The sequence below is a fragment of the Neltuma alba genome, unplaced genomic scaffold (assembly GCF_004799145.2).
Source record: "Neltuma alba isolate B1F8T4 unplaced genomic scaffold, ASM479914v2 tig00006185_pilon, whole genome shotgun sequence".
In the NCBI taxonomy this organism is placed as follows: Eukaryota; Viridiplantae; Streptophyta; class Magnoliopsida; order Fabales; family Fabaceae; genus Neltuma; species Neltuma alba.
In genome coordinates this window covers 18885-31982 of record NW_021634379.1, presented here as the reverse complement: position 1 = coordinate 31982, position 13098 = coordinate 18885, and the positions used below count along the sequence as shown (strand labels likewise).

At 32.4% G+C, this 13098-nt stretch overlaps 1 protein-coding gene across 1 annotated transcript; it reads left to right on the top strand.

The window, feature by feature from the left end:
- Positions 1-848: 848 nt before the first annotated feature.
- Positions 849-6119, top strand: LOC114749816 (tRNA-aminoacylation cofactor arc1-like). Its single transcript, XM_028938354.1, is given in 13 exon segments — positions 849-1053; positions 1755-1850; positions 2149-2319; positions 2565-2630; positions 3378-3443; positions 3804-3932; positions 4218-4369; positions 4486-4576; positions 4701-4739; positions 4741-4770; positions 4881-4972; positions 5424-5487; positions 5736-6119. Coding segments are annotated over 13 exon segments (1176 nt in total). The 5' UTR covers positions 849-978; the 3' UTR covers positions 5841-6119.
- The last annotated feature ends 6979 nt before the right edge of the window (positions 6120-13098 follow it).

Here is a 13098-nt window from a genome sequence, read left to right as displayed (position 1 = left end):
GCCAAAAACCTGAAACACAAAGTGAAAGATATAAAATGCAATAAAAGAAAAATGCAAAGCTGTGATTTGTGCAAAGCAGGCAGAGACAAAACTAAATGTGTTGAGTGTCTATTTGAAAATAATAATGTCCAAGTAAAATGGATTTGGGCATTCATACATATAAAGATAGTAACGAGAGAGGCAAATTAACCTCTCGTACCATAGTATTGCTAGATTTGTAAGAGAAGGAACAATTATACAGAATTATGACTGCGTCAGGAGGATATAGAATGAAGCAAGACATAATTTTTTTAAAAATATAATTATTGTTAAAGAATAATAGTTGGATTGTTTAACTTTCAATTTCACTAAAAAATTTATAGCTCATTTACTAACGGGTATGATGAAAAAACTTTGAATGTATTATTTAAAGGCGACAAATTTAGTTTAATCCTTGAAATAATATTATTACCCATCAACGATGGCAAACAAAAATTATATTATTAACCACCAAAATTGCAATTTGCAATTACAATTATACATTAATTGGAAGGATGAGTCGACCTAAATACAGAAAGTGAAGGTAGGTGACACTATTAACTGTACATTGACAAATCTTACCACATGCTATGCATCCGTATTTGGTCAAGAATTTCTTAAAATTATGAAAGCTGGACGACGAAGAAAAAGAGCTTTGAGCACTAGTCCCGTTAACGGAGAGTAAATTGTAAGATGTAGTGAAAAGAAATTTATATCTTGGAAAGTAAATTGAAAATCGATGCAAATTTGAGGGGCCGAGTTACTATTTTTTCCTAAATCCCGGGCTAAGAAAAAGAGAAACCAGGGAAATGGGAAAGCGATGGAGAAGGCGGATGCGCAAAACCTGACCTAAGCTCTTCAAAGTTGCAGAGCGTAGAGCTGCTCAGTATTTCAGTGCCAATAAAAAAGTTTGAACTTTGAATTTGGTACTTGGAAGATAACAGCAACAGATCATCAGAGATGGCTGCCACTGCTAGTGTGAGCAGAAAGAAACTCATGGTCTCGGCTCTCTGCAAACACTTTTCTTTAAATCCAGTAAGTCGAAGTTCATTGTTGTAATCTGCAATTTTTCAGTCTGCTTTCATTGTCATCGACGGATTTAAAATACTCATTTCATATTCGTTTACTTTAGTTTTCGATTTTCAATGGGTCTCATCTGGTCCTCCAGGATTTCCCAGAGTGTATAAACCTTTTCTCTTTCAAGGACCCCGCCCTTTGGTAGTTGATTGCTCGTCTAATGACTGGCAATATGCAAAGTTATTAATTGCATATGAGCATATTTTCAAAAAACCATTTGTGGTTGCTTCAATGGACAGAAGCAGTTTGGCGTAATCAATAGGACTTCACTGAGATGCATGTGTATGCTATTGCGCATTTTCTTTGATTTACGTTTCTTTGAGGAAATCTTTAGAGGCAAGCAGAATTTTTATCTATGACAAATTTCTTAGAAGATCAGAATATCGTTTTACCTGCTAATTTCGCCCCAGCTGAAGATAAGAATATTGTTTGACCTGCCAAGTTTGCCCCAGTTTACATATCTATATCTTACATCTATTGCATTATATTGTAAAGTCCTCACTGTACACCTGTAAACTGACACTGAATTCGTGCTAGCAAAACGTTGCTCAAAATTAGATATCTGAATTCTAACTGGGGAGTAGGAATATTAGCAAGTTTTTCTTTTGACTCTGAAGAATGAATCTTTGAAAAACTTCCTGCTTTATCTTTTAATGCAGAATGTTATTCCAGCTGATGGTTTAGAAAGTGATGTTAAGAGTCTTTACTTAAGCCTCTCAAAGGCATCAGGACATGGGTTCAATGACAGTAACGAGGTAAATAGTTTTTTCCAGCATTTACTCATTGATAAACTGTTAATGGGCATTCAATTTCTCCGTTAATGCAAGTTAATAGGCCATTAGGATTTTAAATTACTTAGCTTTCTTCTCCCTCTCTTTCGTTATTGCCATTTCTTGGCTATTGTGAAGCGTCTTATTTGTCAAAAATCATGTATTTTGAGCATTGATGTCCAGTGTTGGATTTGAATCTAAATTATAATGTACTCCCCAGAATGTTATGCCTGGCACCTGGTTTAATTTGATTTCTTACCCTTAATACATTTTTCACATGCAGGTGATGAAGTGGGTGGCATTTGCAGAAGCTTTTCCTGAAACCCCTGAAGCTGCTTTTGAGGTTCTCAAGGGTTTAAATGACGAACTCTCTGGAAAGTCTGTCCTTTTAGGCAGTGGGTTGAAGCTGTCTGAAGCTGATCTTGTAGTTTTTTCTGCTGTACATTCCTCCCTGGTATGCATCATGCCATCCTCATCATACTTTGATTTCAAAAAATAGAGAAAGAAAAAAGATGACTCCCTCCCCCTATATCCTAAAATTAGTTGGTTGGTCCTTTTTTCGTCTTTCTAGCCCTCACTAAATTAAAGGAACGGATGATTTACTGGCATAATTAGGGAGAAACTCAGCATGGAATAAATACTTATGTTTTGAGTTTGAAGTTGAAATCTAACAATGTTTTAATGGATGCTTATTGCCAGGTCTCCCTTTCAGAGACGAACAGAGAGAAACTGCCACATGTGTTGAGATGGATGGATTATGTTCAGGTATATTCTACAGGTTAAGTTTGGCTATGTCCATTGCCACTTGCATGTTAGGAACTATGTCATTTTGCGACTAAATTGCACACTATATTTGCTGGTGATTGGTGCTACTTTCTACCGTGTAATTGGATATCTTGATCATTCATAATATGAAATAAAATATGTGGCAACAGCTAAAGTTCCTCTGCACCCTGCTTGATATTTATTTTCTTTTCTGTATTTCTCCAGCTAAAGAAAAGTAACACTACCCAATTCCTAGTTAAGGTCTTGCAATAATTTTCTATACTACTACTTTCGTTTCTAATTATAAGACCCCATTTGTACCTCTAGTCCTAATTATAAGATACAAACAGGGTCTTATAATTAGAATTGGAGGCAGTAGTATAGAAAATTATTGCAAGACCTTAACTAGGAATTGGGTAGTTGTACTGAAGCCTGATTGGGAGATGATAGCACATGAAGAAGGAATATGCTTCAAAATCTACTTAGTTCCTGGTTATTTAATTCCATAGTACCACCTTGTGTATCGGTGTATGGAAGTTGGTGCATGTAGAAGTTCATAATTGGAGAGTATGCCCTTTTTTTTTTTTGTGTTAGTATGTGATTGGATGATTTGGTACACATTCCGTATTAGCTCTAAGGACGTCTCTTAATACTGCATAAATTAAAGCTTTTGCATCTTCACCATATCTCTTCAGTCTTGCTCTTAACCATATCTCTGTGTTCTTGATTAAATGTTATTCGTTTCAGCACAAGGAGGATTTTGGAGATTTATTTGAGAAAATATTGATACGGGTGCCTGCATTTGAGCCTTCGGTGAGCCATCATTTTCTTATTTCTTTTTAGTCATTTTTCCATAGACTCAACAAAACTTTATCATTAATTCACGTGTGTAGATTCCTGAAGTATAACCTTTGTGCTTATTTGCAAATTGCACTGCCGTAAATTTTAAAATTGTGTAAACTTAAAACAGAGAATCTGTAATTTTTTCACTTCAACTTCATGGCATCTTGGAGGAACACCTTGTACAAACCCTTAAAATTATGGATTATATCCATGCATATCTACTAGATATCTTGACGTGCCCTGTTATGCACCATAAGATGTGTATTTGATTACATGTGAAATCTCGTGGGGGCTGGCTTTTTCATTTTCCTTATTTGATTTTAATTGCAGGTAGCAAAATCTTTAGCAGCCGCTGAAGCTGAATTCAAAGAATCAAAGGCAAAAAAGACCGAGCAAAGCACTAAGAATGTAGACAAACCAGGAACAGAAGTAAGCACAGATAAGGGCAGCAAAGTTGAGGCAAGTTGTTTTTTTTTTTTTTTAAAGGTAATTGAAGATTGGACTTATTTTATGTGACAACATATTTTATTTTATTTTATTTCACTACTAGATAGTCTAGTTGAGGAGATACGACAGCATATAGTACTAATCATAATAGTGATAAAAAAGCCACTTTTCTATACAAAAACTTATATGCCAGCTGAATTTGTGCATGCTACTTCGATGGAAATTGGGATCTGTATATTAGATCCACTTCAACGCACTAACTTTTCAACTCTTTTACTTTCTATTTGGAACATGAAGGAAAAAGTAACAAGAGATAAGGATGCTGCTAAAGGGAATACAAAACCTGCTCAAACAGAAGCTTCAGAGAAAGATAAAGAACTTAGTGTCAGTTTGCTAAATATTCAGGTTGGACTAATTCGTAAAGCATGGAAGCATCCATCAGCAGATAGGTACTCTTGCAAAATAATCTTACGAAAGAAATTCTCATGATAAATTTATTCATGCTGTTATTGTTTGATGACTCCCTTTTACAACTTATATATTAAAATTATTGAACTTGATGCAGTTTGCTAGTTGAGGAGATAGATGTTGGGGATGCCAAATCGCGGCAAGTTGTCAGTGGATTGGCGAAGTTTTGCAGTCCTGAAGAGTTGACGGTAATATGGTTTCCTGACCTAGTGTTATACGATCAGATTGTCAGTTTGAATTGTAGCCATGTAGCTGTTGGATATGTTGATTTTATGTCCTAAATCTTATGGTCGATGTCTTTGTGCTTCTCAGAACCGTCGCGTTGTACTTATTACAAATGTCAAACCTGGAAAAACTACGAGATGTCATGTCAGAGGGACTGGTACTTATCCTAATAAATCATACTCATTTTGCTACATTAACTAACTTTTGTCGAAGCGTGTCCTGTGATGTTTGAATGACAGTTGCGTGCACTTGACTCCGATTTCCCAGGTCCTATGTGCATCTAATGAAGATCATACTGTTGTGGAGCCCTTGCTTCCTCCGGAAGGGGCTAAAATTGGAGAGCGTGTTTCATTTTCCGGGTAATCTTGCAAAATTTCTTGAACCTACAGGCAAAGATTTCCTGCTTGAGTGGCTTATTATATTCTCTATATGTAGTTTGCTAAGTTAATGTCTCCGCATAGAACATGCCACAGACGTGAGCAAGGCAGTTCAAAGTTTGCCAGTTGCTACTGGTCATTAAGAGCTTCTGAGCTTGGCTACTTTTAAATTCTTTGAGCATTTCTATTTTCTGTTTTTGAATAATGACTGCTCATGGCTGGAGAACATTTGTGGATGGCCATTTTCATGTTAGCAATTATAACTCTTGATCTTTTGTGAAGTATTCTTAAAATAACTTGTTTGTAGCTGCTGAAGAAGTTACACCTCTACTTTTTAGAACTATGATTGACAAACTATTTCATATAATGCTTCGGATATGGTTTCCTTCTGGGATTATTTATTTTACACTGATTATTCATTCCTCTACTTTAGGATTGATGGGAAGCCAGAAGATGTACTTAACCCAAAGAAGAAACAGCTGGAGAAGATTACACCAGTATTCCCTCAATCCTTTTAATTGTAGAAAATTTTTTGGATCTCTGTTCTAGTGCCTGTCGTGTGAGATGTCCTGCAATCAAAATTATGGCTCACTGAGAAGCTTTTATAAAGCAATAATCCCGATACAGGGTATTTGGCAAAAGTACAAATGTTAATTGAAAAAACTAAAATGCACAAACTTGAAGATTTTTGGCATTATAACATGATCATATGATGTTGAGGCGTTGTGGGTGTTTTGTAATGCAGAATCTTTTCACTGATGAGAAGGGAGTGGCCACATTCAAGGGAATACCTTTTATGACGACAGGGGGACCATGTACTTCTTCCATTCCCAAGGCTACTATAAAGTAATATTTAAGATGAGGATGAGGATGATGAAGGCCCTTTTTTATTAAGTTTGATGACCATCCAAAGGCTGTACCTATCATTTTTCACAGTATTTCAAATTTTGAACGGCAAAGCGAAACCAAGAAGTCCAAATGGATGACATGTTTATCTCTCAATTTCAATTTGCATGGCATGCATCTTCTCTAAGGCTATGTCTGACTCGGGCCGTTTTGTAGCATGTTTTAGTCTAAAAGCAGTACCAAAATAGAATTAATACAATTTTTAGTCGTTTAAATTTATTTTCATTTTAGTTTTGATTCTTGAAGTTTCAATTTATAGGTTTTCGTTCCTGAAGTTTCTTTTTATTTAAAACAATAGTCTCTATAATTCAATAAAAACTTGGATAATTTTACCTTTTGAAGGTTGAAAATTTATGGTTTGAAACTTGAAAGATTAAAATTAAAATGAAGTCAAACTTAAGAGATGAAAGATTATATTAACCCACCAAAATATTTAGAGCATATTTGTGTTTTTAATTGATTGCGGATATTTTTGTTTTAGGTTGTCTCTTTGTTTTTTTCCAAATTGTTAAACTATTGAAAATCTATTGATTATGTTTAATTTAAATTTTTAGGACACTAAATTATTCTAGGGCCATTTCTGACTCTGGGCGTTCTGTAGCGTGTTTTAGTCCAAAAGCAGTGCCAAAAGAAATATTTTTTTCCAAATATGCTCTAATTTTATTTAGTAAATTATTCCACTGCTTATTATCTTGCCGGAAAGTATCTAATAAAATGAAAGTTTAGTTTTATCGTTTAGCTATAAGTCTGGCATTGCCGTAGATAGTGAATGCCGGCTTTAAATGGAAAATATGGGCACAAGATGAGGATAGCTAAAGCTGAGGTGAAAGCGTGATTATACCAAAAAAAAAAAAAGGATCCGTAATAAGTATACACACGTACACGAAAAAAATAAGAGTGGCTTCTATTTGTTTGAGATGATTTGATCATATTTAAATAAGGCTTTTGAATGCGTCAATGAGAAGGGTTAAACAAACAGTATCGAGTCTCCTGAAAAAGGGATAAAAGGTCAAAAAGAATACTCAATGAAGTTATTCAGTGAGATCTTTTGATTAATAATTTATCTAACTATTTGATTTTTTATAGAACTTAATAGTATCTTGTGATTCATATAGCTGATCTTATCTAATGAGTAAAGCTTCGCTGTACATACAAAACCATAACATAACCATGAAATTATACAATTATGATTTAAATTTTTCAAAATACGAAGTTTTTTTTTGTAGAATTTTTTATAGCTTGTCTTCTATTTATAATGTTTTTGTTAGTGAAGCTGCAAATCAATTAACGACAAGTATTAGCACATCTGTACGTTCAATAGTTATTATCAAATCTGAGAAATAAGAATTACGTGTATGGTTCGAATTATAAATTTTTAGGAAGATCAACTTACGAAATACCAAAAAAAAAAAAATTTAAATTACTCTTTCGATCCTAAACATTGGAATGAGTTAGAAAGTTAGTCTTGGTTATTGTTTTTAGAGTAAGTTACTTTCAGTTCTAAATGTAAGTACTTAATCAATTTTATTTTTCATATTTATTATTTTTTGAAAATTAATTTAATTTATAAACTGATATATAGTCTAATATTGTATGGGAGTATTTTAGGGGGATTATACCATATTTGTTATAATTAAGTAATTAATATAGATTCATTAACTTATCCCAATCAGTTAAATACTACTCCAATTCTAATTATAATACTTTATTTATAGACTATAAACAAGATCTTATAATTCAGACAGAAAGCAGTAACTTTTATTTAAACATCATAGCAGTAGCACACAAAAGGCTAGTGAGATTCCAAGCTAAAGCAGATATGATCGTTTGACTTGAAAAGAAATCCCAATCCAATTTAGATTTCAGTTTGTGTTTTTATGCGTTTCTAGCGCATTATTACACAAAGAGCTAAGGAGATTCTCATGTGGCTGGATTGGAAAGAGCAAGGAGATAACCAAACAGGAAAAAGGGTGAGATGACACGTCTCCCCAGGAGTCTTTAGGGAATCTCCGTCTCTATATGTCATATTGCAGAGCTCCTTCCCTTGGCCTTTGCTTTCTTCCCTATCAAAACGCCTTGGCTTCATGTTACTATGCTACCTACTTAGAGTCTTGTACTATACACGCAAACCTCGTGTCTTAAATATAAAAATTAATTACAAATTTAATTTGATTTTAGATATAAAATTTTAAATTATTTTATATTTTATATTTTTTTAAATAATCCCCATAATGATCACATATATTAAAAGGTTTTTATTCTAATACACATAATTAATAAAAATATTTTTTTAAAAATAATAGTCTTGTTATTCTTAATATAAGACCTATTTAACTAATTTTATTAGATTAGAAAAATTAAGTAAGTTAGTTAATTATAAAAAAAGTAACATATTTTCCTAAAACACCATAATCATCTTTTTTTAATACCCTCTCTCCATTTCCTACTTGATTATGGTTAAGGGAGTATCTATAAGGGTAATTTAAAAAAAATTGATAAATATGAGAAATAGGTCTTATATTTAGAACCAAAACCAACTTAGGAATTGGGTCTTATATTAAAGATCGGAGGAATATATATTTATCATGAATAACTAACTTAACTAATTTTTTTGTTATTACGTATATATATTAAAAGTATCTGAATATTTGACCTTAGCTTACACTCCCTCTGTTTTAATTAGATAAGTTAGCCTCACATGGTTTTTTTTTTCTTTGTTATTGTTAACTTGCACATATTACTGGAAATGAAATACGTCGATGAAATATTCTTTATATTTGTTAGTTGCAAATATGTGACATGCTTAATGTAAAGTCGATCTAAGATCGTTGAATTCTGTGTGTTGCGCAATAAAAGAAAGAATTCGATAGGAATTAATATTTAAAGATTTAGAAATTAAAAAAATGAGTAGTAAAAACTTAAAATTAAAATGAAAACTATAAAAGTAATAATTGTTGCTTTTTAAAAAATTAACATTCACAGGATTTAAAATTATATATTGATGATTGATGTTTTTTCTCATATAGTAGTATTTTTTTATTTGTCAATACACTTAGTATTTGCAAAGAAGAGATATTTTTCCCTTGTATAAAAATTAAGCATTTAATAGATATTTTATCCTTTTGCTAAAAAAATAGATATTTTATCCATAATATCATTAGTCAACAATTATTATCTTCAATTATTTTATCAAGAAATTTAAATTACCTCGTTTTCCCATTCTCTCTTTTTCCCTTCTCTGTATCAAATAATTAAATTACAGAATTGGAAAAAATAAATAATAATTTTAAAATATCGATAATCATGTGACAGATTTTTTTTTGGGACAATCCCATTTGAATTCTAAAATGCCAAATTAATCATTCTAATTTCATAAAAAACAAATAAGTTTATAAGTATTAATTTGAGATTTACAAATTTTGACAATTTATCTACGTGCTCTTTCTTTCATTCTCTTTTTGTCAGTCAGAATCATAGAGAGTTCTTCTCTCTCTCTCTTATAATATTTCTAGCTTCCTTTTGTTCAAAAACAATTACAGACCGTCTTCTCACTTCCAATAACGTGTTTGGATTGTCATTAGAAGGAGAAAAATTGTATTGAAATTGATGAAACTAAAGCTTGTAGGTAAGTTGAAGCTTTTGGGTTGTTTGGATAGCCATCTTGTACAACCAACTTCTGCCTCAAAAGTTGATTGCAATGAGAAGCTCAAATTTTGAGCTCTTACAGTTAACGCGGAGAGAGAAAACAAATGAGGATGAAAAGAAAGATAAATGTATTTAAGTATGTCTTATTTTGATCCAATAATTTGATTTTTTTAATAGAAATTTAATTATTTTTTATTTATTACTTTTTTAAATTTTATCAAATTATCTCGGTAACAATATTTTTATTTTATAATTTCACCAAAAAAATTATTTTATTTTATTACAATAATTTTAGGTATTTTTTTAAAACTATTATCACATTAAAAACATATAATATCAAACACTATTATTTAATAAAATTCATGCTATTTTCTGTCATTTACAACTGAACACACTTTTCTATTAATCATCCACAAAGTTTTAAATTTTTCAACTGTTTTTTTATAAGCACCAATCCAAACATATATACTAACTGACTTTTATTCTAACTTAAGCCTAGAAAAGTTAGTTAGAATAAAATTCAGTTTTGCCACCGCCAATTCAAACACACCCCAAATCATCCCTCTCTGAACTTCCAACTCTAGTTGACCCGTTGTTTGCATTGCCTATTTTAATTACCTCTACGTTCCTCATGTTACCATTTTTCAATCATACAATAGGCTACTTCTCTATTCCTCTGCCTTCCTCATGCTGCTTGAAGAACACATATCTGTGCCTTGGGCTTTCTCATTCCTCATTTGAATATATGTAATATAATTGATATCACAGAACTACTGGTTTTTGTTAAATACTATCATTTTAATGGTCAATTCTATTACAAACGCAGTAAATCATAAAAGTTATTGTTAATATGTGTATTATTATATACTTTAGGTGTACTTGTTTACTGTCTACTAGTTTCTCAAAACATTTACTCTATTGTTTAATTCTCCCAAGAAGTTATACTTGGTGAAAATTGACCAAGTCAATAGTATGAAAATGATCAAATATATATTTCAAGTTATCAGTTACGCTACATGTCTAGTCAATTTGTCTAACTCAGCCCTAAAAAAATTACATCAAGTCTGAAAATGACCAACAACATGTTGCAAAACGTGTTATGGAAATGGCCATATGCATTTCGTAAGTTGTTAATCACGTTACACATTTGCTAAAATTGTCTAAAGATGACTAATAATAAGTTGCAAAATGTATTATGGAGATAGTCATTTTCATTTTGCAAGTTGTCAATCACATTACATGTTTAGTAAAATTGTCTAGAAATTGCTAATAACAAGTTGTAAAGTGTGTTATGAAATAGTTGAATTCATTTTGCAAGTTGTTAATCACGTTGCATGTTTAGTAAAATTGTCTAAAAATGGCTAATAACAAGTTGTGAGATATGTCATGAAAATAGACAAATTCATTTCACAAGTTCTCAATCATGCTACATATTTAGTAAAATTGTTTCGAAATGGGTAATAACAAATTGTGAAATATATTATGGAAATAGGTACTTTTATTTCACAAGTGATCAGTCACCTTACATATTTAGTAATTTTGTTCAACTCAATCCCCCGAGTTTTACCTAGTTTGTAAATGGTTAATAACAAATTACAGAACACATTATGAAAATAGTCATATTCAATTTAAAAGTTGTCAATCACTTTACAAAACTTGTTGATACTTCTCATTTTATTTCAGTGACAGTATAATCTTTTCGCTAAACTTTGCAAATCCCAAATTCTCACCTCATGCCCATTTGGTTCTTTTACTTATTTACATGACTTATTTGTTATTTTAAATATCAAAATGTATTTTTGAGTCATTTTTCTTTTTTTTTTTAACTACTAATTTTACAAAGTTGAGTCATTCCACAATATTTTCTTAAAATTCAAACAAAAGGGATATCATCAGAATCTTAAGTCACGTCAAGTTGTGCAAAAAGTAGAGTTTTCCCCGTTGCATTGCAGCTTGACTTTTCCCTTCCCGTGTCACAACATGTCACCCCTCTTGGCCCTCCACTCTCTCTGGTTTTTGTCTTTCCTCATATAGAAATATGCACAGAGCCATTCGTCACCTGCTTATTTGACCTATTTATGTCATGAACATCGCCTCTACCATGCAGAATCTTACCCCATAAACGAATCCAACCGTCACTTCAACTCCAAGTCAAGCACAGAACCTTAATTATTATACTCTTTCCAACTTCCTTCGTCAAGTTTACAATAAATAAAGTGAGGGACATGTTGAATAATGATGATGAGTACTGATGAGATGATAGAGTCGAAATGTTGTTGATTTGCAGGTCAACCTAATATTTTTTATCATGACTGTGTTTGACATAAGCGCTGACATGTTCAGAGAGAGCACTCGAACAAGGGTTTGATTCTCTTCACGTTTTGGGGTTGTAAAGTGAACTTCATGTCACAGATCTGTGTTTTGCTATCTTTTCTTTCTGCATTGATGACACAATCACAGGATGCTGCACTTGGATTTTATTCTCCAGCTTACGACGCTGTTCCTGCAATTTTTGTACTCTCTTTGGAATAAGGTGGGTCAGAAAAGGAAATGAAAAAGAAATCGAGATTTTTTTCTTCTTTCCTTTTGATTTTCTTTTTGTTACCCAGATTTTATCAGATGCAATTTCCGTCAGAAAATCAAGCTCTTCGATGTCTGATAGGCCGGGTCCGGCTGGGAAATTCAGACAATTAAGATTGTGATAATCTTTTTTTGTTGGAACCTCTTAGCAGACTATTGTGTCCCAAAAGTTTTGATTTATTCCAATCCAACCGTATCAAAGGTGAATAAGTTAAGAACCTCTCCCAGAATGAAGGTATTTTTATACTTTGAGTCTTTAAAATGAAATCAATTACTTGATTGCAAATGGAAGTTGCATTCTGGGTGAGATCCTCATATCAGTGAACTTATTCATTTACAAAGCTTATCTTTTATCAATACCTGGAAATGGGAATATATATTAATAGGGCAAATACAAAGATTATTAATAATTGTGCTTAGCTTTTTTTTGACCAGCAATTGTGCTTAGCTTAAAAGAAGTTTGTAGGGTGAGGATTCTCAAAAATGAATGCAAAGACTGCAGATACTGATTCTGAAATCTCGTCAAGACAGAAATGAAAGAAACTATAAATGAGGGAGAGAGAAAGGGTGGGTTAGGACTGAATCAAATCTCATAGATACCCCAAAAGGATCACGAAATATCTGTGACCTGATATTATGTATGTCTGTGTCTCTCTCTCTCTCTCTCTCTCTCCGGTTTTCTCAAATTCCTTTCCTACCAACCACTTTGGATTTCATAGGCATTTACTCTGTATATATACCACCACCTCGTTCCTTTCATACATCTCTTGTGACTTTCAAGTTTGTTTGCTGTTATGTTCCTTTCTCTCTTTATTATAGGCCTGTCAGAGAAGAAGTAAGCGTTTTGTTTTTATCTTGGTCCTCCTGCAATTAATACTCTTGCAGCCCCCTCCTTTATCTTAACTGCGTTTATTACCTTCTGCAGCAGACCTCCTTCTCCTTCTTTATTATCTGTGTTTCTAAGATTCAAAAAACGC